The following is a 25199-nucleotide window of genomic DNA, read 5'->3' on the forward strand; positions in this document are numbered from 1 at the left end:
AACGAGCAGTCAACCGAAAAGGCTTCCACGGCATCCAGAAGGCGTCCCAGGGATGCGTCACTGAATCGAGGGGCTGCGCTCTTCTTGGCTTTTGGGGCCATGTCTTCACCAGAGCAGCCCTGAGCATCAAGCATCGAGAAGTGTGTGCGCGGCTGAATTTTAAATATGGCGCCTGACGTGAAGAAGCGGTGAGGTAATGGCGTGGCGGGCCAATCAGAGGCCGCCCACTGGTGACCAGGTGTGTTTCCTCTGACTGCATAATTTATGAGGGGCGCGGGGAAAGGGACAATACAATGAAAACCCGCCATTGCGGCTGCTATCGCAGTCAGTGCAAATATGGGACAATTTCCGCCCACAGAAATGGTTTAATCCAGGAAAGGCTTTCATTTCTATAGCGCCTTTCACAACCTCAGGATGTCCCAAAGTGCTTCGCAGCCAGTTAAGTACTTTTGAAGTGTAGTCACCACTGCAATACAGGAAAAACGGCAGCCAATTAACACACAGCACACATTAGCACACAATGAAATAAATGACCCGATAAACTGTTCTTAGTGATGTTGGCTGAAATATAAATATTGGCAAAGTGGCACAGCAAAACATTTGCAAAGTTCCATGGGATCTTTTGCATCCATCATGAGGGAGCAGACAGTGCCTTGGTTTAACTCATCTGAAAGACAAGTACCTTTAACAGAGCAGCACTCCCACAGTTCTGGTACCAGGATTATAGGCTCAACCAGGATTATAGGCTCAACCCCCTGCTGTATGTGAAGTATATATAGTTTATATCAATGTACCACTTTGTGGCAAATGCATTTTGCTGTGTTTGCACCTGTAGTATGTTAATGTATGTGTAAATGTGATACCATGTACATTCTACATTCAGTGTGTATGTTTTTTTATATATTCAGTGTCCTCTTGATCCCTGTAATCACCTCTCAGTTTTGTGTCTCTCGCTCCTTGTGTATTCCTCATTGCTTTGCCCTACTGTATGTACAACCTGATTGCCATGAAACCTGCAACAGAGACTGTACTTCCAAAATATTTCACCGGCTGTAAAGCATACTGGGACATTCTGAGTTCATAAAAGGCTCTCTATAAACGCAATCCTTTCTTCTCTTTATCATTGAGATTCTCTCAGGCCCATGTCAAGTGGGATCTTTATGGTCGACAGAGAGAGACTTTCACTCAGATTCAAAAGTTGAGAAGTTGAAAAGATATTGGTACCATTTCCAGTGAATTGGAGAAGGTTAAGAGGTGAGCTCAGAGCTCTGAAGGAGAGCCATACGGACTCAAAATGTTAACTCTGTCTTTCTCTCCAGATTCTGTCAGACCTGTTGAGTTTTTCCAGCATTTTTTGTTTTTGGTTTGGCAACACTTCGATTTTATAACTCTCATCCTTGCATTTAAACCCTTCCATGCCTCACCCCGCCCTCTCTCTGTAGCCTCTTCAAAAGCCCACAACCCTCAGAGATCTCTGCGCTCCTCCAAATCAGACTTCCTGCACTACCAAGATTTTCTCCATTCCACCATTGGCCTTCAGCTGCCTGGGCCCTGAGCTCTGGAATTCCCTCCCTAAATATCTCCGCCTCTCTACATCTCTCACTGCCATTAAAATGGTTCTTAAAACCTACCTCCCTGATCAAGCTGTGCTAGGACCTGCTTATGTGATTCCGTGCCAAATTTTTTCTGACTTGTTCCTGTCAAGTTTGGGGTGTTAAATGTTAGAAATGAAATTTGTTGTATAACCATACGAACATAGGAGTTAGGAGCAGGAATAGGCCACTCGGCCCTTCGAGGCTGCCCAGCCATTCATAAGATCATTTCTGACCTGACTGTCACCTCCCACCTACCCCCAGTAACCTTTCACCCTCTTGTTTATCAAGAATCTATCTAGCTCTGCCTTGAAAACACTCACAGACTCTGCTTTCACTGCCTTTTGAGGAAGAGAGTTCCAAAGGCTCACTACCCTCAGAGAGAATATTTTTTCTCATCTCATTTTTTTTAAAATGGGTGACGCCCTTATTTTTAAAAAGTGACCCCTCGTTCTAGATTCTCCCACAAGAGGAAACATCCTCTCCCCATTCACCCTGTCAAGACCCCTCAGGATCTTATATGTTTCAATTAAGTCACCTCTCACTCTTCTAAACTCCAGCGGATACAAGTCTAACCTGTCCAACCTTCCCTCATAAGACAACCTGCCCACTCCTGGTATTATAAAGGCAAAATACTGCAGATGCTGGAAACCTGAAACAAAAACAGAAAATGCTGGAAAAACTCAGCAGGTCTAACAGCATCTGTGGAGAGAAAAAAAATATGGAGTTAATGTTTCGAGTCCGTATCTCTACAGATGCTGTTAGACCTGCTGAGTTTTTCCAGCATCTTCTGGTTTTGTTTCACCCCTGGTATTAGTAAAGCAAACCTTCTCTGAACTGCTTCAAAAGCATTTACATCCTTTAGTGACGTCTGTCTGTACAGTTTGCTTTTTTGGATAAGGCATGCAGTATTAACTGCCTGTATTCATGTTCCTACATTACCAATAGGGATGCTACCCGCCTGCATAATTCTTCTGTATGGCATCGACTGTGTGCTTGGTGTGTTTAAGCAACTAAGTATGGAACAGAAATAGAAATAAAAATACCTGGAAAAACTCAGCAGGTCTGACAGCATCTGCGGAGAGGGACACAGTTAACGTTTCGAGTCCGTATGACTCTTCAACAGAACTAAGGATAAATAGAAAAGAGGTGAAAGTATGGAACAGGGTGGTCTTATAGACCCAGTGGAAACCTCCCAGCTGCAGTGGGAGGTATCAAATCTCAGACTTGCCAAGTTCGGAGTTCAGCCTTTAAATAAACTTGCAAAGCAGCCTTGTGAATTCAGCTTTCTAGAACTTCCCATCGGAGAGCGGCAATCAGGGCTTTGGCCGGATAGCCGAGAGGACCAGGGAATCCCAGATAAAAGCAGGTGAGGCATTTCTGAAGAAGCAATGGTTGCACAGCAATGGGGACGATGCAGTGGATCAGACACAGAGGGAACTGCTGCTCACTGTCCAGTTACCTAGAGCCATTTAGCTTGGAAAGTTATGGGACATCAGAAAAGTTTGTTCTGTCAGGGATGGTCTAGGGTTGGTCAGACTGACCCTGTTGCTACATGGAACTTCAACAACTTTTAGAGAAAAGAATGTTTAAGTTGGGCAAAAGGAAGTACTTGTGTAATAATTTTAAAAAGCTTGTTGTATTTCAAAGCACAGCCAGTAGCGAAGTAAATGTTCATCTTTGCTAAGACATTTCTTTGTACCAACTTGTTTGCTGCAGATTAACTAACAATTGACTGTGGTTGTAAATAATTAGCAAGGACCTAACTGCTGTGTATTCCATTTGTCTTCTGTGCCTCATCTGCACTGGCACCCAGCATGAATTTTTTAAAAAAAAAAATAAATCCGTGTTCTGTTTATGTTTCCAATGCTCCCCAAAGTCTTCCCCACAAAGTGTTTCATCCAGAATGTTTGATTTTGATCCCCAGGAGGGAGGGGGAGGCAAATGGATGGACAAAGATGACTTTACAACAAAGGGAGCAATAGGCTGGCAAACCCAACTCCGTAGCAAGGATGTGGGCAAATTCTGGCAAATCACCTCTTCAAATTTAAACTTACAAACTTCTTGCTCGGTTCAGTGCTAAAACTTGTGTTAACTTTATCTTTTTTTTTAGTTGCTGCTGGTGTCCTGTTGACCAGAATCATGTTGTTCATGGTCTAAATTAAAGATCTATAATTTTAGACAGGAGATGGGGGGTGCGGGGGGGGGGGTTGGTGGGCGGAGGTGGTTTGGGGGATTGGGTAAGGAAATTTCCAGAACTCTGGAAGAATTTGTCAACTGTGGCAAAAGTCATTGGCTGATTTCTTCCCTTCCCTCCGCCCCCTAACTTCTCCTCCTTCGGTGATTGCTGGGTTGTCTTTTTTTTAAAAAAAACTCTTCAGCCTTAAAGCAGGATTATTTAAAAATTCAGGCAGGGAAAAATCTGATCGCCCACCTCACTAAAACCCCATTCCGGGCACACATTCCCATTATCTTCAAAGTCCTGCAGCTGGGGAAATGATCCTGTGCTTGATTTGTTTATTTTCTTTCAGAATGACAAAGGCAAAAGTTGACATCACTTTGAAAAAGTTGCAAGGTTAGACCCTCTGATATTTCTTGTGAATATTATTTTTTTTTTGAAAGAATGTCAATGTACTTTTCCCAAATCTTATGGTTTCTTGTCGATGTGAGACAGGGACCAGAACAGCTCTGTGCGCTCGGAATCTCATTTCCGCGAGACAGTGATTTTTCAGAGAAGGAATGCAGGCAGAATTTTTCATTTGTGTGCAGGGAAGGAATGTGCTGTTGCCCGAACCTGAAGTCATTCTGTTTTCTGTCTCATGTCGCATTCCACAGCTGAGGCCCCTGCTGTGGGGAATGTTGTATTTTAAACCCAAGTCATTTAAGAGTCACATAGGCATTGAGGTGTATTTGTATCTGCTAAGACACTGCATTCTTCAGTCCCCAGAGATCAAGAGGGGAAAACAAATCACGATTGGGTTTTAAAATTCTCATCCGTGTTTTCCAATCGCTGCATGGCCTTGCCCCTCCCTATCTCTGTTATCCTCCTCCGGCTCTATAACTCCAAGATCTCTGTGCTCCACCAATTATGGTCTTTGGCACATCCCGGTTTTAATGGCTCCACAATGAGTGGCCCCTCGCCATCTAGGCCCTAAGGAATCCTCTCGCCAAACCTCTCCTGCTCTCTACTTCCCTGTCCTCCTTTAAGACACTCCTTAAAAGCTATCTCTTTGACCGGACTTATGAGCCCTCGGTTCTAATATCTCCCTAAATCCTGTCAAATTTGTTCTGATTACACGTCTGTGAGGCTCCTTAAGGAATTTTACTACATTAAAGGCACTATATAATTGCAAGTCCTTATCGTTACACTCCTCTGTCGCAGCTACTGAAACAAAGGTGGCAGTCATTACATCGGTTAAACCAATTATCCTGATCAGGAAATGGGAAGAGATTGAATTGTAAAACTAACTTCTCCCCAAGGAGCAGAGGAGTGCTTGCCTCAATAAAACTATCGCAGTTTATTTTAAATGATTCCTCCTTTTTACAGCTGTACATCCTGGGTTGTGTTTTTGTTTAAAATTGTTAAAGGCAGAAAACGTACCCTACTGCATTTGGGTGTGGCCAAATTTTTGTCTAGGGTTGCCAGCTCACCGGGTCTGAGTTTCCAGACCATGGCTGTGAGCAACTAGGGAGAAAAACCTTAAGGGGTATTAAACATTTTCTTTACAGTTATAATGGAGATGGGGAGAAAAGGCTCTTCTGACAGCTGAGATTCATCCAATTGCTTAATAAAGCATCTGTTGCTGTGGGAAGGGGGTCCCTCTCAGGATGTGCTCACCAGGCAAGCGTAGGAGGGGTGGGAGATCATGTGATGTAAGAATATGTCTGACCATAGTTAGCAAGCCTCAAGGATTTCCTCTCTTTCATGGGATGTGGGCGTCGCTGGCAAGGCCAGTGTTTGTTGCCAATCCCTAATTGCCCTCCAACTGAGTGGCTTGCTCGGCCATTTCAGAGGGCAGCTAAGAGTCAACCACATTGCGCTGGGTCTGGAGTCACAAGTGGGCAGATGACAGATTTCCTCCCTGCAAAGGCATTAGCGACAAGGGCATGGGTTTTTACGACAATCACTGATAGTTTCATAACAAAAACAGAATTACCTGGAAAAACTCAGCAGGTCTGGCAGCCTCGGCGGAGAAGAAAAGAGTTGACGTTTCGAGTCCTCATGACCCTTCGACAGAACTTGAGTTCGAGTCCAGGAAAGAGCTGAAATATAAGCTGGCTTAAGGTGTGTGTGTGGGGGGCGGAGAGATAGAGAGACAGAGAGGTGGAGGGGGTTGGTGTGGTTGTAGGGACAAACAAGCAGTGATAGAAGCAGATCATCAAAAGATGTCAGCGACAATAGTACAATAGAACACATAGGTGTTAAAGTTAAAGTTGGTGATATTATCTAAACGAATGTGCTAATTAAGAATGGATGGTAGGGCACTCAAGGTATAGCTCTAGTGGGTTTTTTTTTAATAATGGAAATAGGTGGGAAAAGGAAAATCTTTATAATTTATTGGAAAAAAAAAGAGAGAAGGGGGAAACAGAAAGGGGGTGGGGATGGGGGAGGGAGCTCACGAACTAAAGTTGTTGAATTCAATATTCAGTCCGGAAGGCTGTAAAGTCCCTAGTCGGAAGATGAGGTGTTGTTCCTCTAGTTTGCGTTGGGCTTCACTGGAACAATGCAGCAAGCCAAGGACAGACATGTGGGCAAGAGAGCAGGGTGGAGTGTTAAAATGGCAAGCGACAGGGAGGTTTGGGTCATTCTTGCGGACAGACCGCAGGTGTTCTGCAAAGCGGTCGCCCAGCTTACGTTTGGTCTCTCCAATGTAGAGGAGACCACATTGGGAGCAACGAATGCAGTAGACTAAGTTGGGGGAAATGCAAGTGAAATGCTGCTTCACTTGAAAGGAGTGTTTGGGTCCTTGGACGGTGAGGAGAGAGGAAGTGAAGGGGCAGGTGTTGCATCTTTTGCGTGGGCATGGGGTTGTGCCATAGGAGGGGGTTGAGGAGTAGGGGGTGATGGAGGAGTGGACCAGGGTGTCCCGGAGGGAGCGATCCCTACGGAATGCCGATAAGGGGGGTGAAGGGAAGATGTGTTTGGTGGTGGCATCATGCTGGAGTTGGCGGAAATGGCGGAGGATGATCCTTTGAATGCGGAGGCTGGTGGGGTGATAAGTGAGGACAAGGGGGACCCTATCATGTTTCTGGGAGGGAGGAGAAGGACACCGTTATCCATCACGGACTAGCTTTCAATTCCAGACTTTATAAATTGAATTTAAACTCCACCAGCTGCCGTCAGGAGGTTCGAACCCATATTCCCAGAGCACTTACCTGCGCCTCTGGATTACTAGTCCATGATCTTACCACTACACCACCGCCTGCCCCAACCTAGTGTGTGGGTTTCCACTGAGGATTGTGATTGGGAGGGACAAAGATACAAACGCTTAAAATAGATTATCTGACCATTTATCCCAAGGCTCATTGGGGAGCTTCGCTATCCAATGTGACTCCAGGTTACAACACTGCCCTTCAAAAGCCCTTAATTAGCTGTCATGCCCTCTAGGATATCCTCTCATCATGAAAGGCTTGATCGCAATGCAATATGGTTGACTTTTAACTGTCCTCAGAAATGGTCTCACCAGCCACTCAGTTTTATCAAGCTACTACCCAAAGCTATAATAAATAAGACCAGGCAGACGGCCCAGTATCGACCTAGGCATTGGACCGGACATGACAAAACCCAACACTGCAAAGCCCTCTTCACTAACGTCTGGAGGCTTGTGCCAAAGTTGGGAGAGCCGCCCCAGCGGCTGACATAGTCGGACTGAGGGAATCATACCTCACAGATCATGTCCCAGACACCATCATCGCTACCCCTGGGTATGCCCTGTCCCACCAGCAGGACAGATCCACCAGAGGTGGCGGCACAACGGTATACGATCAGGAGGGAGTTGCCCTAGGATTCGTCAACCTCGACTCTGGACCCCATGAAGCCTCATGACATCAGGTCAAACATAGGCAAGGAAACCTCCTGCTGATTACCACGTACTGCCCTCCCTCAGCTGATGAATTAGTACTTCTCCATGTTGGACTCCATTTGGAAGAAGCACTGAGGGTGGCAAGGGCACAGAATGTACTCTGGGTCAGGGACTTCAATGTCCATCACCAAGAGTGCATTTGGTAGCACCATTACTGACCCAGTTGGTCGAGTCCTTTGGGTCATATCTGCCAGACTCACTTTCTGGCAGGTGGTGAGAGAATCAACTTGAGGGGAAAACATACCTGACCTCGCCCTCACCAATCTGCCTGCGCAGATGCAACTGCCAATGACAGTAATGGCAGAGTGACCACCACTGGTGTCACTGGCAAGGCCTCCTTGTGGGGGCCAATGGGCCGGATTTTTGCTGCCAAGGCGGGTAGCTCGAGTCAGGAAATTTCCCTACTTGGCAGACCCTCTGTTACACCCAATTTTTGCTCTGGGGAGGTGGCCCAGCCCCAGAAGCAGATTGTAGGCAGCCATGGGGACGGGAGAGTGCTGAAGTCAGCCTCTGTGGCCTTGCCCCAGTTGCATTAAAAGCAGTTAGGCCCTGTAGGCCCCAACCCCTCGCACCCCCTCCCTCATTCTCCATGCCCCTTCCATGGTCTGAATGCCACCTCCATAGCCCCTTACCCAGTATCCAGCATGGGCAGAGCTCAGGAGCCATGTGGGGATGAAAAGGAATAAACTCCTAACTATCTAATGGCAGGTTGCCAACTGTGATTAAGTGTGTTCCTGGAGATTTCCGCACATGACTTGCCCCCACACTCCAGCCATTAGTCGGCCAACACATCCATCCTTGTGGCGCATGCCTTTCAATGCCAACTGGAAAGCAAAAAGACTCATTGCCCAAGTGGATCATGCTTGACTGTCAGCCAAACAGTCTTTTTCCCCCCATTTTCAATATTTTTATATCTGGTAAAGCGATGTTGAAAACAAATTACAAAAATACCCAATCTTTTTTTAATGTCCTGATGATTTTTCTTCAGGTTTGCTCACAGTAGTGTCGTGGAGGTTGATCTTCAATTTCTGGAGACCCTAGGCAGGTCCTGGAGGGTTGGCAACCCTAAATACAGCCTTCACTCATACACCCTTGATACTGAAATAACTCCCATTTATGAAAACCCATTCAAAGATTTTAAACCTTCTCAAATGTTCAATCTGTTACAAAATCAAAGATCTATTCAGTAACCACGTTCAAGCTAATTCTTTTGAGTAGCCACTTGCAACTCTCAATGAAAATGTGAACATAGCTCCCCCTGCTGAGATAAGTGTTTTCATAGATTTTGAAACTCAGCCACATATTCACAATGATCTCAACTGTAATGACAGCCCTTGCGAAATTCAACAAAGAAGCTGTTTGAAACTGCAGGAAAAAATGGTCATGGTTATTTATTAACCCATGCCAGGTGGCCTGTCAATCAGAGCAGTTTAGCAGAGGGTGTTTTTTAACTCTTTGACAGCATTAGCTTTTTTTTCATGTTTAAAGGGCTGTGGATTTAAAAATCTTCAGATTATGTCACTTAGAACTTAGCAGCCCTTCAGAAGTGTTTACATCTAACCCATCAATTTGTGACTCCCACACTGCAAGTTAAGGCCCTTGGAACAGCAAAAATAAGGTCTGTTTGAACACCGCATTAATTACAAATGGTCTTTCTGAGTTTGGGTTCCACCTGTGTGATTCAGGCCCTGCCTCCTTCCCCCCTGCTAACAAAAGTGGGATCTGTTGAAAATGGGTTCCAACTCTGTGAAAGTCATTCCAGTGACTTGTCTTCACACTGACACCCTCCACCATCTTGTGTGGCACTACCACTGTGCTAAATGGGATAGCTTCAGAACAAATCTAGCACCTCAAAGCTGGAAATCCATGAAACACTGTGGGCCATCAGCAGCAGCAGAATTGTATTCAACCACAATCTAATCTCATGGCCCGGCATATCCCCCGCTCTACCATTCCCATCAAGCCAGGGGATCAACCCTGGTTCAACGAAGAGTGCAGCAGAGCATCCCAGGAGCAGCACCAGGCATACCTAAAAATGAGGTGTCAACCTGACCAAGTTACCACACAGGATGATCTGCATGCTGAATAGCAGAAGCAGTTAGTGATAGACAGAGCTAAGTAAATTGATCAGGCCTAAGCTGTGTAGTCCTACAACACCCAGTCATGAATGGTGATGGACAATTAAACAACTCACTGGAGGAGGAGGCTCCACAAATATCCCCATCCACAATGATGGGGGAGCTTAGCACATCAGTGCAAAAGATAAGGCTGAAGTATTTATAACCACCCTTGACCAGAAAAGCTGAGTGGGTGATCCATCTCAGCCTTCTCCTGAGGTCCCCAGCATCACAGTTGCCAGCCTTCAGCCAATTCAACTCAATCCACATGATATTATGAAATGGCTGAAGGCACTGGATACTGCAAAGGATATGGACCCTGACAATATTTTGGCAATAGTTCTGAAGACTTGTGCTCCAGAACTTGCTGCGCCCCTAGCCAAGCTGTTCCAGGAGAGGTACAACACTGACATCTACCCGGCTATGCGGAAAATTGCCCAGGTACGTCCTGTACACATCTACTCTTGATCATCAGTAAAGTAATGGAAGGTGCCATTGACAGTGCTACCAAGTGGCACTTGTAGAGCATTAAGCTGCTCACTGATGCTCGCTTGGGCTCCACCAGGGTCACTCAGCTCCTGACCTCATTACAGCCTTGGTTCAAACATGGACAAAAGAGATGAGGTGAGAGTGACTGCCCTTGACATCAATGCAGCATTTGACCGAGTGTGGCATCAAGGAGCCCCAGCAAAACTGGAGTTAATGGGAATCAGGGGAAAACATTCCACTGGTTGAAGACATACCCAGCACAAAGGAAGATGGTTGTGGTTGTAGGAGGTCAATCATCTCAGCTCCAGGACATCACTGCAGGAGTTCCTCAGGGTAGTGTCCTCGGCCCAACCATCTTCAGCTGCTTCATCAATGACCTTCCTTCCATCATAAGGTCAGAAGTGGGGATGTTCACTGATGATTGTATCATTCACAGCTCCTCAGATACTGCAGCAATCTGTTCCCATATGCAGGAAGAACTGGACAATATTCAGTGTTGGACTAAGTGGCAAGTAATAGACTGCCTGGCACTTGTGTGGCACAATGACCATCTCCAACAAGAGAAAGTCTAACCATCTCCATTTGACATTCAATGGCATCACCATTGCTGAATCACGTGCATCCTGCAGAGTCATCACTGGTGGGAACCGTAACTGAACTAGTTATATAAATACACTAGCTACAAGAGCAGGTCAGAGCTGAAGATTCTTTACCTGCTGACCACCAAAGCCTGTCCACCATCTATAAGGCACGAATCAAGAGTGTGATGGAATATTCTGCACTTGCCTGGATGAAGGCAGCTCCCACAACACTCAAGAAGCTTAATACCAACCAAGACAAAGCAGCCCATTTGATTGGCACCACATCCACAAGCATTCACTCCCTCCACCACCAACGCACAGTAGCAGCAGTGTGTACCATCTATAAGATGCACTGCAGGAATTCACCAAGGCTCCTTAGACAGCACCTTCCAAACCTACAATCACTACCACCCAGAAAGACAAAGGCAGACACATGGGAACACCACCACCTGGAAGTTCCCCTCCAAGCCACTCACCATCCTGACTTGGAAATATATCGCCGTTCCTTCACTGTCGCTGGGTCAAAATCCTGGAACTCCCTTCCTAACAGCACTGTGGGTGTACCTACACCACGTGGACTGCAGCGGCTCAAGAAGGCAGCTCACCCCCCACCTTCTCTAGGGCAACTAGGGATGGGCAATAAATGCTCTGCACTAACATCAAGAAAGTAAGGTCCTATGAAGAACAATGAGATAATGACCAAATTGCCTCTTGTTTAGTGACATTGGTTAAGGGATAAATATTGAGCAAGAGACTGGGCACAGCCACTTTGGGGCGGTACTGAGTTCGAGCACAAGTCGGTGAGGAGTCAGAAAGATGAGGTGAGAAAATTGCGATTGGGGGAGATGGAGAGGAAGGAATTTGAAAGAAAAGCACGTGTGTGTCCGTCTGTGTGGCCGCTTGCTGCCCGCCCAGCATGATAGTTATCTAGTAAATCGTGTACAATCACGGGTTGCTGCTGTTTTTTTGACTGGTGCAGCTTTGTGGCCTGATTGTAATGGTGATCCTGGAGCTGATCAAAGCTAGTCACAAATTGGATCCAGATTTCCAGGGATCCTATGAGACACAAGGGAAGTCCCTCCCCTCCAGCTGAGGGCTTTGCCACGTAGCGAGATGCTCAGTTTGAGGAGGTTTTGGAAGTTGTACAGAAAGTTGTGTGAAACCAGTGCTAAGCCCTCACTCGCTGACACTAGAGAAAGCTGCTGTGTTGCTTTGTCAGAGGTGCCTGTCTCAAGCAGTGTTTGAAAATCCACGAATCTGAAATAGGTTTTCATACCAGCCTGTACTGCTCAAAGTTTCCTTATTTAAATTTCATTCTCTCCTCCTCCCTTATTCCTCCTGAAGGCAGCTTGCTTGGAAATCTCTGTCTTTTGGGAACTCATTGAAGTGGTCACATACATGTGCGTTTACATACAGCCCAGCAGAATGGGGTTGCCTTTTCTTTTCCAATGAAAGAGCTATGAAAGTCTGGATAGCGCTTTCATTGGAAAAGAACAGGCAACCCCACTCTGCTGGGCTGTATGTAAACGCACATGTATGTAAACGCACATGTATGTACGCACATTCGTGTGTGTGTACGCACATACGCACATAAACATACACTTACATAAAACTTGCACCAAGTCCTGTTCACCCATTTGCCCTGTGCTCCACATTCATTCCCAATCAAACAACACCTCAATTTTAAAAGCCCATCCTTAGTTTCAAATCTTTACTTTCAAATGCTTCCTGATTTCTGTAATCTCCTGCAGCTCCACATTCCTCCAATCATCATCAATTCCAGCCTCTTGATCATCCCCAATTTTAATTGCTTCATCATTGGTGGCTGTGCCTTCAATTGCCTGGGCCATGCGCTCTGGAATTCCCTCCCTAAACATCTCCGCCTCTCTATCTCACTCTCCTCCTTTTAAGGGTTCCTCCTTAAAACCTATAGTTTTGACCGAGCTTTTGATTAGTTTGGCCTAATATCGCACTCGACTCGGTGAAAAAATTTTGTTCCAGAATGCTCCAAACAAGAAGCTTGGTATATTTTATTATATCCAAGGTGTTACATAAATGAAAGTTGTTGTTGTATACATACATGCACATATAAACATACACAGATATGCACACACATACTTGCACACACATGTACATACGCATGCACACGACAGATACATGCATACACACACACCTCCTTCCAGGGCTCAACAGAAAGGAAACAGCAGTTACTCAACACAAGCAGTTGATGTCTCCCTCAGTACAAGCAAAACCGTTTAATATGGTGGGGGTCTCCATCTGAAGGACATCGCCCCTTGTCGATTTAATCTGCAATAAAAACAGAAGATGCTGGAAATATTCAACAGGTCTGGCATAACCTGTGGAGGAAGGAAAAGAGTTAACTTTGCAGCTTGATGGCTTGTCACCTGACCTTCCATTCGGGTTTCCAGCATCTGCAGTATTTTGCTTTCTTGTGAGGATTAATCCCTATTTCTCGTTTTAACTTGTCTAACTCCCTGTATGGCTGTGGAAGAGCTAGATTCATGGCAAAGTAAGTGTATCTGCCCTGATTTCAGACTCTTGCAGACCCAAGTTATACTGCCAGCTCTGCACTGCTGTCTGGCTTGGCAAAGGAAAATTAACCGGTTCCATGTCCCAGTTGTATTTTAACGCGCCCTCTTGATTTAGTTGTTAAAACTCTGGCCTTATAACATTGGCCATTTAATGGATTTGAGCTCCAGACCAGCGTTTTGGCACTGGGCTGAGATTGGAACTCAGGACCAAGGGATTGCCACAATGCTCTTGGCTTGAGAGGTTACGAAGCGGCTTAGGAACAGGAGTCAGCCATTCAGCATTCTCGCACCCCTGAGTAAACACTTTGCTTCTCTTTGCTTTCCAGGATTACACCGTCACCGTCCGCCAGAACCATGTGGGTGAACAAGCTCGTGGCCATTAGCCTCCTGATTGTTGTCATAGCGGCTGAGGAAAAGCTGAGTGAACACGCCGCTGCCCTGGCAGACAGCAGCGTCAAGCTGGGCCTGAACCTCTATCTCACCATGGCCAAGGACAAGGGCTCCGAGAATATCCTGATCTCCCCTGTGGTGGTCGCCTCTTCCCTCGGGCTGGTGTCACTCGGCGCCAAGGACCCAACCGCCAGCGAGGCCAAGGCGCTGCTTGACATGAGCAAGGTCCAAGACGACAAGCTCCACTCCGCACTATCCCAGCTGCTGGTCGAAGTCAGCAATTCCACAGCGCGCAACGTGACTTGGAGGATGGGTAGCCGGCTGTATGGGCCGACCTCGGTCAACTTCGCCGAGGATTTTGTGAAGAAGAGCAAGAAGCACTACAACTACGAGCCTTCCAAGATCAACTTCAGGGACAAGAAGGGTGCTCTGAAGTCCATCAATGAGTGGGCAGCAGAAACCACCGATGGCAAGCTTCCCGAGGTCACCAAAGACCTGTCGAAAACTGATGGAGCCATGATCATCAATGCAATGTTCTTCAAACGTACGTGGCTATCCATAGGGTTTACGCAAGGGTATTAGTTTGAATCCATTAGTCCTGTGCAAGCAGGTCAATAAAATTCACTGCATTTCCTTTCCATTCACAGCTCACTGGGATGAAAGATTCCACCACAAGATGGTAGACCAGCGTAGTTTCATGGTGAGCCGCTCCTTAACAGTTGGGATCGACATGATGCATCGTACAGGTATGTCTCCTCCAGTTCCCCCTTTTCTCCAGAAATTTGCGTAACTTAAGCCCATAAGCTACATTGTCACTCCAGTGCAGTACTGCTGGAGTGCTGCACTTCCAGGGGTGCCATGAAACATTAAACCAAGGCTCTATCTTCCCAATGCAGTCATTGCAGCACACAGCTTTCATTACACCCACATCCTGTCTATTCCTCTGCCTGGTGATGATATTGTCTATTAGATGCCAATGTGTAGAATGGGAGTGCATCTAAGACTTATTCTTGCGATTAGGGAGGCAGAAAACTGTGGTGAGGGTTAAGAGCTCATGCTCGGTGCACATCTTCATCAAGAGAAGACCATTGTTGTTACATCTGCCAAACCCATCTTTTCTGTTGACCCCTCCAATGCCTGGTGATCTGCTCCAACTCTTGCGTTGAAGTCACCAAGAATGATTAGTTCATCTGATTTTGGCACAGCAGCAACCAAGGATTGGAGGTCATCATAGTATTTATCCTTGTCTCCATCAGGCTTGATCATGGTAGGGCCGTACACATGGATGAGAATTGATTGCCTGTTGCAGAGGGAGTTTAAGCACCATCAGGCCATCATTAGCGCCCTTGGAAAAGCAAGTTTAACCTACTGGCTACCTGGTTCATGACAGGAAAGCTTACGTCAGCATCACACCATTCTTCTTTTCCATGTCCACTCCAAAAGGTGGTATAACTTGTCACATGCCATTGAGCTGACCCTCCTCAGATAGATGAGCTTCACTGAGGGCGGTGAGCTGGACGTTGTACCTCGCCAGCTCTCTACCGACAATAGCAAGTCTTCTCTCAGGTCTGTCAACTGTAGCATTTCATGTGCCAACCGTGACTGATGTCACCTTTCCTTTCTTTTTTGAGTTGATAGGATCCCTGCCAGTTGCACCCTCTGGCCAGGGAGGTGAAGCAGACAATGTTTAGGGTACCTTTTACTAGCCCCTTCCTCATATGAGGGAGGTGAGCAGTGTGGTCCTGTACAGGGCTGCTCAGCTGCCCGGTGGAGGTGCCGAATTCCACTTCTTCCTTCCAGTGGAAAACAACGGCATGGCCTGAGCAGGTTCACGGCTACATCTCCCAGTGAACCCAAACCCACTGCTATGTTGCTTTCCCAAAGCTACAGAACTTGTGACAGATAGATGAAGGATGACAGATGATAGGAAGATGATGAACACAACTTGTGTGTGAATTACATGATGGTGAGGCAGAGTTGCTCATTGTTGGCCTCACTCTCTCATCCTGACCTATTTGCGGCCAGATGATTCTAGATGTCTGGAGATAGATGCAATAGTTGACCATGGCGTCCTCTGTGTCTTTGTCGAAGTCTACGTGTCCCACAACACGATGCTGACCCACCTTCAAGACTGTTGAACCTTAGATTGGTCTCATCCACCCAGTCCCCTGGAATGGGTCTTCGCATGCCAAGGTGGACAATTCCTAAGTCACCAAGGGTAGGGGACTTGACCCTTCACCTCACCTGGCTTGGCTGGTTTACTGCGGTGTGGCCACTGTCACAGTCTAACAACAACTTGGAGCACAGGTGAGAGCTGGGTGAAGCTGAGGACCAACACAGAATGAATCACTCCAAAGGGTGCAGCGAGCCTGCCTGTGAGAGGTGTTACCCCTCCCTCACACCCTAACGTTTTCTAGTGTTACAACCGAGGTCAATCTGTCCTGGCCCAAACACCCCTAAGCTGTGCCTTTCCAGCAGTGGTCACTGGACATCTTTCGGGAACATGATTTTAGTGCAGAAGCAGTGAGGGCAGGTTGGTCAGTAAGCAGAGGGGATTTAAGAGAACTGGCAAAGCAAGCAGAGGGTATACAAGAAGAACATTTTTTAACACAGCGAGTTATGATGACCTGTATTGTGCTTCCAGTGAGCTTAATCAAAAAGAGAGGAGTTCAAACATCAGGCACACTGTACAATGAACCAGGACCTGAAACAGTGCAAGAATCCCAAAGACTTCAAGTGCAATCAAAACGTGAAGTATCAGACCAAGGAATACATCAAGAAATACATGCAGAAATTTGGCACCATTTATCAAACTAAGGAACAACCAAATGACTATGAACCGTCCATTTTAATCGCTCCAATAATGGTGGCTGGACAGTCAGCTGTTCAGGTCCTAAGCCCTTGAATTCCCTCTCTGGATCCCTCTGCTTCTCTACCCCCCTTTTAAGATGTTCCTTAAAACTTACCTCTTAAAGATTATGTTCACCAGCCTTGATATCTCCTTGTGTGGCTCAGTGTTATATCGTGTTTGATAATCACACCAGTGAAGAGTCTTGAGACGAGTTACTAATTAAAGGTGCTAAATAAATGCATGTCTTTGTTGTAATAAGGTTCCATGAACAATTCCGTGCAAACGAGCAGCCATGAATGCATGGAATGGGAATGCCTTCGTTCAACACAAAGTATCCGCTCTTCATTTATCCTTTTGGAAATTCTCTCCACGCAGGGGTGATTTTATATTTTGTGCCAGAGCCTTCACGCCAGGTGGCAATACTGATGGGAAGCCAATTGGAGTGAGGGTGAGCTGGCAAAATTCAGTGTTAACTGAAGGTCCAGTGGATGGTGAAGGAATCAGGATTCACAGAACGAGGCCATTTAGTCCATCGTTTCTGTGCTGGATCTTTGAAAGAGCGAGCCCGCTAAGTCCCACTCTGCTATTGTTTCCCCATTTCCCTGGTATTTTTCCCCTTCGAGTGTTTATCCAATTACCTTTGGAAAGTTACTATTATTATCCACCATTCTTTCAGGCGGCACGTTCCAGTTCAAAACAACTCACTGTGTAAAAACGCTCTTCTTCTTATCTGCCTCCTGCTTCTTTTGACAATTCTTTTAAATCTGTGTCCCTCTGCTTCCTGACCCCGCTCCCTCCCCACCCCGCCGCAGTCACAGGAAATAGTTTCTCCTTATTTACTTCGAGGCTTTGAACACTTCGTGAAAGTATTGTTTATCTCCTCCATTACAGGTCTTTATAACTTCCATAAGGATGAAAGCAACCAGTTGAACATTCTGGAGATGCCTCTAGCCCACCAGTTATCCAGCATGGTCTTCATCATGCCCTACCACCTGCAACCTCTGGACAAACTAGAGAAATTGCTGACCAAGGAACAGATCAGTACCTGGCTGGGCAAGCTTCAGAAACAGGCCGTGGCCATTTCCTTGCCAAAGGTCAAGCTGGGGGTTAGTCACGAGCTGCAGGTAAGCCTTAGACTAGAAAGGAAGAAAGAGCTTGCATTTGTATAGCACCTTTCATAGCCTCAGGATGGAAATGCGGCAGCTGATTTGCACACAGCAAGATCCCACAAACGGTGATGCAATGGTGACCACGTCTTCTGTGTTTTTTTTTCCGAAAGCGATATTGGTTGAGGGATAAATATTGGGTCTGATCCTTGGCACATCTCTCTCGCTCTTCTTTGAAATAGTGCCTTGGTTTAAAGTCTCATTCGAAGGACGGTACCCCCGACTGTGCAGCACTCCCTCAGTGCTGTGTTTGGAGTCTCCGCTCAAATTGTGCGCTCAAACCTCTGGGTTGGGAGTTGAATCCACAACCTCCTGATACAGTGACACGGTCGACAAATTAGATTCAGCTAGGCCAGGCATTCCAATGGTCATAACTGAATACTTTATCACAAAGTGACCCAGGGAGCAGTTGGAAGTAGCTCTGTTAGGACAGGACCTGGGGCCCAGCATTATGTTCGAGTAGTGGTTCATTCCTGCTGCTTTGTCCAAGGTTGTGTACTGCAGTCCCTTCATGAAAAGCAAATTACAGCAAAAATGTTTGCAGTTATGTCCCCTTTGCTGTGCAAAGTGTTGCTATTTTTTCAGAACACTGGTTGACCTGCTTCCCACCCAGATTTGTCAGAAGGTTACTGGGGTGAAAAGGATTAAGTGATAGGAAAAGGCTGCATAGACTAGATTTATATTCCCTTGCATCTAGAAGATTAAGTGATTGAGGTGTTTCAGATGGTTAAAGGAGTTGATAGGTTGGATAGAAACTATTTCCTCTGATGGAAAGGTCTGTTTCTTTTTGATTGGCTGCAGAAGGCAGAGTATGGATGTGCCAGGCAACCAATGGTGGGAGAGTTTGGAGGTTGGTGACTGGATGCGTGATGAGACCTCCAGGATTAAGTCCAACCAGAACTGGCACTCCTAATTCTTTTGACAGTGCTGGAGGTCTTGGGGCTCAGTAGGTCGCAGTCCTGTCACTGAGCGTGAAGCTCTGGCTTCAAGTCCCACTCCAGGGCTTGTTGGCCATGGTAGAAGCATTCATGGTACGGTCCAACAGGTTGATAATCAGCCTCCTAACACTTGCCCACTATTCCCCAAAGGGAACAAAGTGTGTGTGAAGATACAAACCATCCAATCCAAGTGGTGGAGCCAATGACGTTGACTGCTCTGTCCTGCGTTGTGTTCAGCTCCTTGAGTGTTGTTAGCACGGCATCCATTCAGGCGCATTATTGATTTAAACCATTAGTAATCACACAATGGAACTCATTGTCTGTGATGCACTTTGGAGACATGTTATTAGATGCAATAGAACTGCAAGTTGCCTTTTGGCAATAGATCAATAATTATTCATGTTGTGCTCAGGCTAAAACTCACTGAAGTGGTTCCTCCTGCTTAGTCAGTGGGATTATGAAGACAGATTGCCTCAACATGGTTTGTATTCCCTTAAATACAGCAGATTGGGAGGTGAACTGATCGAGGTGTTGAAAATGTTTAAAAGGATTCGATAGGGCAGATACAGAGAAACTATTGCTCTGATGGGGGAATCAAATGAGGAAGCATAATGTTACAATTAAGGCTGGGCCATTGGGATATGATCAGAGGGCAATATTTCACATAAAGGAAGAGGGAAAATTGCAGCTCTTTCCCCTCTGTGCACCACCACGCCCCCCACCCCCTTAAAGGGAGTGGTTGCTGGGGAGTGGGTCAATAGACTTGTGTCAGGTAGCAGGGATATGGAATAATGAAGTTGAGGTGCAGATCTAATTGAGTGGGGATGCAGGCTCGAGGAGCGGAGTGGTTGGCTTGTGCTACTGCACTAGTCATGACCTATGTTAATTGTTTATTTTGCACCTAGAAACATCTGGCCAGCATTGGTTTGACCACAGCGGTTGACAAAAGCAAAGCAGACTTGTCCAAAATTTCCGGGAAGAAGGACCTGTACCTGGCCAATGTTGTCCATGCGGCTGCCCTGGAATTGAGCACTGATGGGAACCCATACGATGCCTTCATCTATGGGCGAGAGGACCTGAAGAATCCCGAAATCTTCTACGCCGATCACCCATTCTTCTTCTTGGTCAAGGACAAAAAGACTAACTCAATCCTGTTCATCGGGCGGCTAGTGAAGCCTGAGGGTAGCAAAATGCATGACGAATTGTAGCCTCAGTTCAGATTCAGTACTTAAGACGCAGATGGTGTGGTTGATGCTCAAAATGCAACATATTTTAAAAGTTTTTTTTTTAAATGTCAACTATTCTGCCTTAGCTGTTTGACCTCCTAACCTTTGGGTTAGAGTGTTAGTTGTTTGAGAATGACCATCTCCAACCCCAACTCAATAGGATATTACAGGCCAGTTAACTAAAAGCAGCTGAGGCTTCCAGCTCCTCTCTGGTTTCACAGCGCATTTTCCACTCCAACCCTATTACTGCTTCCACCGCTAAACTGCCCATAAAATCATTAACAAGAATGGGATTGAAGACCAAATAGAACCAAGTCATAGCAGCACAGGAACAGGCCATTCAGCCCAGCTGGCCTCTGCCAGTATTTATGCTCCTCACTAGCCTCCTCCTTGTTTAACCCATCCCTGTCACCATATTCTTCTGTTCCTTCCTCCCTCATGTGTATATCTAGCTTTACCTCATATGCTCCACCTGGGAATGCGTTCCACACTCTCACCATTTCCAGGGAGAAGAAGTTTCTCCTGAATCCCCGATGAGTTTACTGTCCTATATTGTTTTTATAAAACATGTCGACCTCCTCTCGAAAAGCCTGATTTGAAATATTTTGATTTTAACCTCAGCTTGTTTTTTTTATATGCGGAATATACTCCGAGAGTTCCAAATTCCAGCGGAGTGGTGGGAAAGTGGAACAGTTTGAACGCCACAAGCTTCGTCCTCCGTGGATCTGACGTGAGGGTTTTCATACTCAGTCCACTGAGGCACAATAAGCACCCAGCAGCAGGATTCTGAACTCCGCCTTGTCCTCAGGGAGCAATTTATACTTGATAAACTTGATGGAGCACGAGCGACCAGTCTATTCACAAAGATATCTGGGGCAACTCTATATCACTGAGTCAGCCTACATGCACCACTTGGTTTATGTTACTTAGAATCTGGCTAGGCCAGCATTATATCTATTGCCCTTGTTCAGGGGGTATTTTAGAGTCAACGAGATTGTTGTGGGGCTGGTAAGGAGAGTAAATTTCCTTCCCTAAAGGCCATTAGTGAACCAATGGGTTTTTAATGACAATCAGCATCAGACTTTTAACTCCAGGTTTTTTTTAATCACCATCTGCTATGGTGGGATTCAAACCTGGGCCCCCAAAGCATTACACTGCGTCTCTGGCACCAGTGACAATACCACTATGCCACCACCTTGTCTCACCCTATCAGCTTGAGTCCTTTCTCCTTCATGTGTTTATCTAACCTCCCCTTAAATGCACCTTCGCTATTCACTTCAGCAACTCCATGAGGTTGAAAGTTCCACATTCCAGGCAGAATCGTCCCAGACTTGCACTGAAGTACAGCACTCAGTTCTTCCAGCCTAGGACAGCAGCATTGAAGACATGGCCCTGAAAGGCAAGAAGGCAGCCTTTGAGCACCATTTGGACACTGTGGAGTTTGTGATGTCCTCCACCTCTGCTCTGCCCACAGAAAGGGCAGCTACATTACCACTCCAGCTTGGTAGGCGATGGCAGTGGTGATCAGCGCCAATGCTGCATGCAAGAGGTTGGCCATCCAATGTGGATAGAGGATGAATGATCTCATCCATGCAGCTAGGGTATGGCAACCATCTCATCACTCCAAACTCACACACTCCTGCCCATCACACATTCGATGGCATCTCACTCACTGCCAGCTCAAGGGACATCATCACTCTCTCACACATTCCCTCACATCTCCATCTGGTCTCATCTCCTCTGGAGACTGCCTCCTCAGCCCTCACCACCTTGAGGTGACTTGCACAGATCAACATGTGCCCCCCACACACACACCCTGGGATACCCCCCTTCCCCAGTACAGCCCTCGCCCTAGAGCCTCTTCCCTTGCCTGAGGCCACTTCTCCCCCTTCCCCAAACAAGCCCTAGCCCCGCAGCTGTTGAAAAGCCACCCCCACCTTATGGCTGGTCTGGTACGTAGAGACCTGCCCGTGAGCCCCTGTAAAAGTGATGCACTCTGTCTGCGAATCCTGGCGCTGATGACTGCGAGTGTTGCCCGAAGCAAGGTGGGCAAACAAACCTCAAAGTCCCGAGCGAAGTGCAGCTCGCCAAGTACACACCTTATATGCTGTTGTGAAACACATTGGCCTGTTTTCTGCTGACGTTGGCGGATGATCCAGTGGGGGAGGGGGTTGGGGGGTGGGGTGGGTCGGGGGGGGGGGGCGGCAGTGATGAGTCTGGCGGGCTGGCCTTCTAATGATGTGAATTACAATACAGTCTCAGCTCAACATCCGATGGCAGCAATCGGGCTGAGCAGACAATCGCAAATTAGTTTCACAAGGTCATGAAAACGATTTTTGGCCTTCTTGTCCGCTCACTCACGCCACTGGGCACACCTGACACCACCGGGCACACCTGAAACCACTGGGCACATCTGACGCCACCAGGCACACCTGACACCACTGGGCACACCTGACACCATCGGGCACACCTGACACCACCGGGCACACCTGAAACCACCGGGCACACCTGACACCACCGGGCACACCTGACACCACCGGGCACACCTGACACCACCGGGCACACCTGACGCCACCAGGCATGGAAAATCCCAACCTCCAGGTATAGAAATTTGTTTTGAGTTCCCTTTTGGATTCATTAGTGACTATCTTATATTTATGAACCCTGGGTTTTGGACTCGCCTACAATGTCTTTTGAAGCAGTACTGAGATATTAAATAAGCCCAGTGTAAACCCTGGAAGCACTCTCTCTGGTCGGAGAGGTGGTGGAGGATGCCCTTCAAACTATAATGGGACAGTGGCCACTAGAACCACAATTATCTATGTGGTGATGGAGATCCCCACAGAGAGATATCCAGCACATGATTGAGATCACCTCCCTCCCCTATTCTTAGCCTGACGCTGTGAGTGTCCAGTTGGCTTATTCTGGATAAGTGCTGACCTGGTTCAGCGTGAGGCATCTCATATACGTGGGTGACATCCCCCAAGGGTTTTCTAGCTCTCTTGAAGGGCTGGTGTCTCCCTGTCAAGCTTGGAAAAACTCAATGCATGAAGAACACAGTGGTGGTGATGTATTACAGTTCACTGAGGGAGTCCAAGTTGCACTTTATACATTCCTGTTGCAGTCTGGAGCAGTGGATAGCGATGGTAGAGACTCCACTGTTCCTGCCATCACGCGGCTGACCAGCAATCTCTCCCACTCTTACTGCCTGCCATTGGCATGTGCTGGAAGGACTTGCAGGTTGATACTCGACTTGTCTGGCCCAAGACTGGGGTGGGGCTTGAACCCGGAGTTTCTGGCTCAGAGGCTGGGACACCACCCACTGCACGAAAAGGCCTCCTCTAAAGAACACAGAGCCTGTGTCAAACTGTTTTTTTTAATAAAAAACCTTCTCTTGCATGCTGGTTGGCTTATGCAAAAATATTTGGGAATGATCGAGAAAAGGGCTCAATTGGTTTGTATTATGAGCAGTTAATGTATATCCTGAAAAGGGGTTGATGATGGTATACTGTGTTGGGAGAAGGTTCTTTCACTGATCTAGTCATTGACAATGGATTTAGACATGTTGCAGAAATTCCTGGATCACACATCTGTGTAGATGGATTTGTGGCAATTGTAAGAACAGTTGTGAAACCACTTTTTGGTTTTGTTTTACAATAAAATTTGAAATGACAAATTTCCTTTCTGTCACACTTTTGTTTTTGTCGTCAGTGCGAAGTTGTTGCAGAGTACAGTTTGAGGGAGGCTTGGGGAAACCATCAGACCATAAGACATAGGAGCAGAAATTAGGCCACTCAGCCCATTGAATCTGCTCCGCCATTCAATCATGGCTGATAAGTTTCTCAACCCCATTCTCCCGCCTTCTCCCCGTAACCTTTGATCCCCTTACCAATCAAGAACCTATCTATCTCAGTCTTAAATACACTCAATAACCTGGCCTCCGCAGCCTTCTGTGGCAATGAATTCCATAGATTCACCACTCTCTGGTTAAAGAAGTTTCTCCTCATCTCTGTTCTAAAAGGTTTTCCCTTTACTCTGAGGCTGTGCCCTCGGGTCCTAGTCTCTCCTACTAATGGAAACATCTTCCCCACGTTCACTCTATCCAGGCCTTTCAGTATTCTGTAAGTTTCAATCAGATCCCCCCTCATCCTTCTAAACGCCATTGAGTATAGACCAGAGTCCTCAAATGTTCCTCATATGTTAAGTCTTTCATTCCTGGGATCATTCTCATGAACCTCCTCTGGACCCTCTCAAGGGCCAGCACATCCTTCCTGAGAGACGAGGCCCAAAATTGCTCACAATATTCTAAAGTGGTCTGACCAGAGCCTTATAAAGCCTCAGCAGCACATCCCTGCTTTTATATTCTAGTCCTCTCAAAATAAATGCCAACATTGCATTTGCCTTCCTAACTACTGACTCAATCTGCAAGTTAACCTTAAGAGAATCCTGGACTAGGACTCCCAAGTCCCTTTGCACTCCAGATTTCTGAATTCTCTCCCCATTTAGAAAACAGGCTATGCCTCTATTCTTCCTACCAAAGTGCATGACCTCACACTTCCCCATGTTGTATTCCATCTGCCACTTCTTTGCCCATTCTCCCAACCTGTCCAAATCCTTCTGCAGCCTCCCCATCTCCTCAATACTAGCTGTCCCTCCACCTATCTTTGTATCATCTGCAAACTTAGCCAGGATGCCCTCAGTTCCTTCATCTAGATCATTAATGTATAAAGTGAAAAGTTGTCCCAACACTGACCCCTGCAGAACTCCACTAGTCACCGGCTGCCATCCTGAGAAGGACCCCCTTATCCCCACTCTCTGCCTCCTGCCAGACAGCCAATCTTCTATCCATGCTAGTACCTTGCCTCTAACACCATGGGCTCTTATCTTACTGAGCAGTAAACCGGAGGGTTACATTAGCGATTTTCCAGTCCTCTGGAACCCTCCCTGACTCCAGTGATTCCTGAAAGATCACCACTAACACCTCCACTATCTCTTCAGCTATCTCCTTCAGAACTCTGGGGTGTAATCCATCTGGTCCAGGTGATTTATCCACCTTCAGACCTTTCAGTTTTCCTAGCACCTTCTCCTTGGTAATGGCCACCATATTCACCTCTGTCTCCCAACTCTCTTGAAGTTTGGGGATGTTACTCGTGTCTTCCACTGTGAAGACTGACGCAAAGTACCTATTCAGTTCCTCCGCCATTTCTTTGTTCC

At 46.6% G+C, this 25199-nt stretch overlaps 1 protein-coding gene across 2 annotated transcripts; it reads left to right on the forward strand.

Annotated features, from left to right (window-relative positions):
* The first annotated feature begins 2853 nt into the window (after positions 1-2853).
* LOC121283801 (serpin H1-like) lies at positions 2854-21473 on the forward strand. Of its 2 annotated transcripts, XM_041198530.1 has the most exons (6): positions 2868-2961; positions 4124-4167; positions 13741-14348; positions 14452-14550; positions 17547-17779; positions 19665-21473. In XM_041198530.1, exons 3-6 carry the CDS (start codon positions 13769-13771, stop codon positions 19965-19967), a joined length of 1215 nt encoding a protein of 404 aa, XP_041054464.1. In that variant the 5' UTR covers positions 2868-2961; positions 4124-4167; positions 13741-13768; the 3' UTR covers positions 19968-21473. The 2 variants fall into 2 exon arrangements, with proteins under 2 accessions (XP_041054465.1, XP_041054464.1); XM_041198531.1 differs by lacking the exon at positions 4124-4167 and having other exon boundaries at positions 2854-2961.
* Positions 21474-25199: the final 3726 nt, after the last annotated feature.

This window comes from Carcharodon carcharias, chromosome 11 (assembly GCF_017639515.1).
Source record: "Carcharodon carcharias isolate sCarCar2 chromosome 11, sCarCar2.pri, whole genome shotgun sequence".
NCBI lineage: Eukaryota > Metazoa > Chordata > Chondrichthyes > Lamniformes > Lamnidae > Carcharodon > Carcharodon carcharias.

Excerpts from the sequence above, each read along its gene's own strand:
- LOC121283801 (XM_041198531.1), top strand. The coding sequence starts at position 13,769 with ATGTGGGTGAACAAGCTCGTGGCCATTAGCCTCCTGATTGTTGTCATA. Across the intron at positions 14,349-14,451 it reads CAATGCAATGTTCTTCAAAC|CTCACTGGGATGAAAGATTC; the intron begins GTACGTGGCTAT and ends TTCCATTCACAG. Across the intron at positions 14,551-17,546 it reads CGACATGATGCATCGTACAG|GTCTTTATAACTTCCATAAG; the intron begins GTATGTCTCCTC and ends CCTCCATTACAG.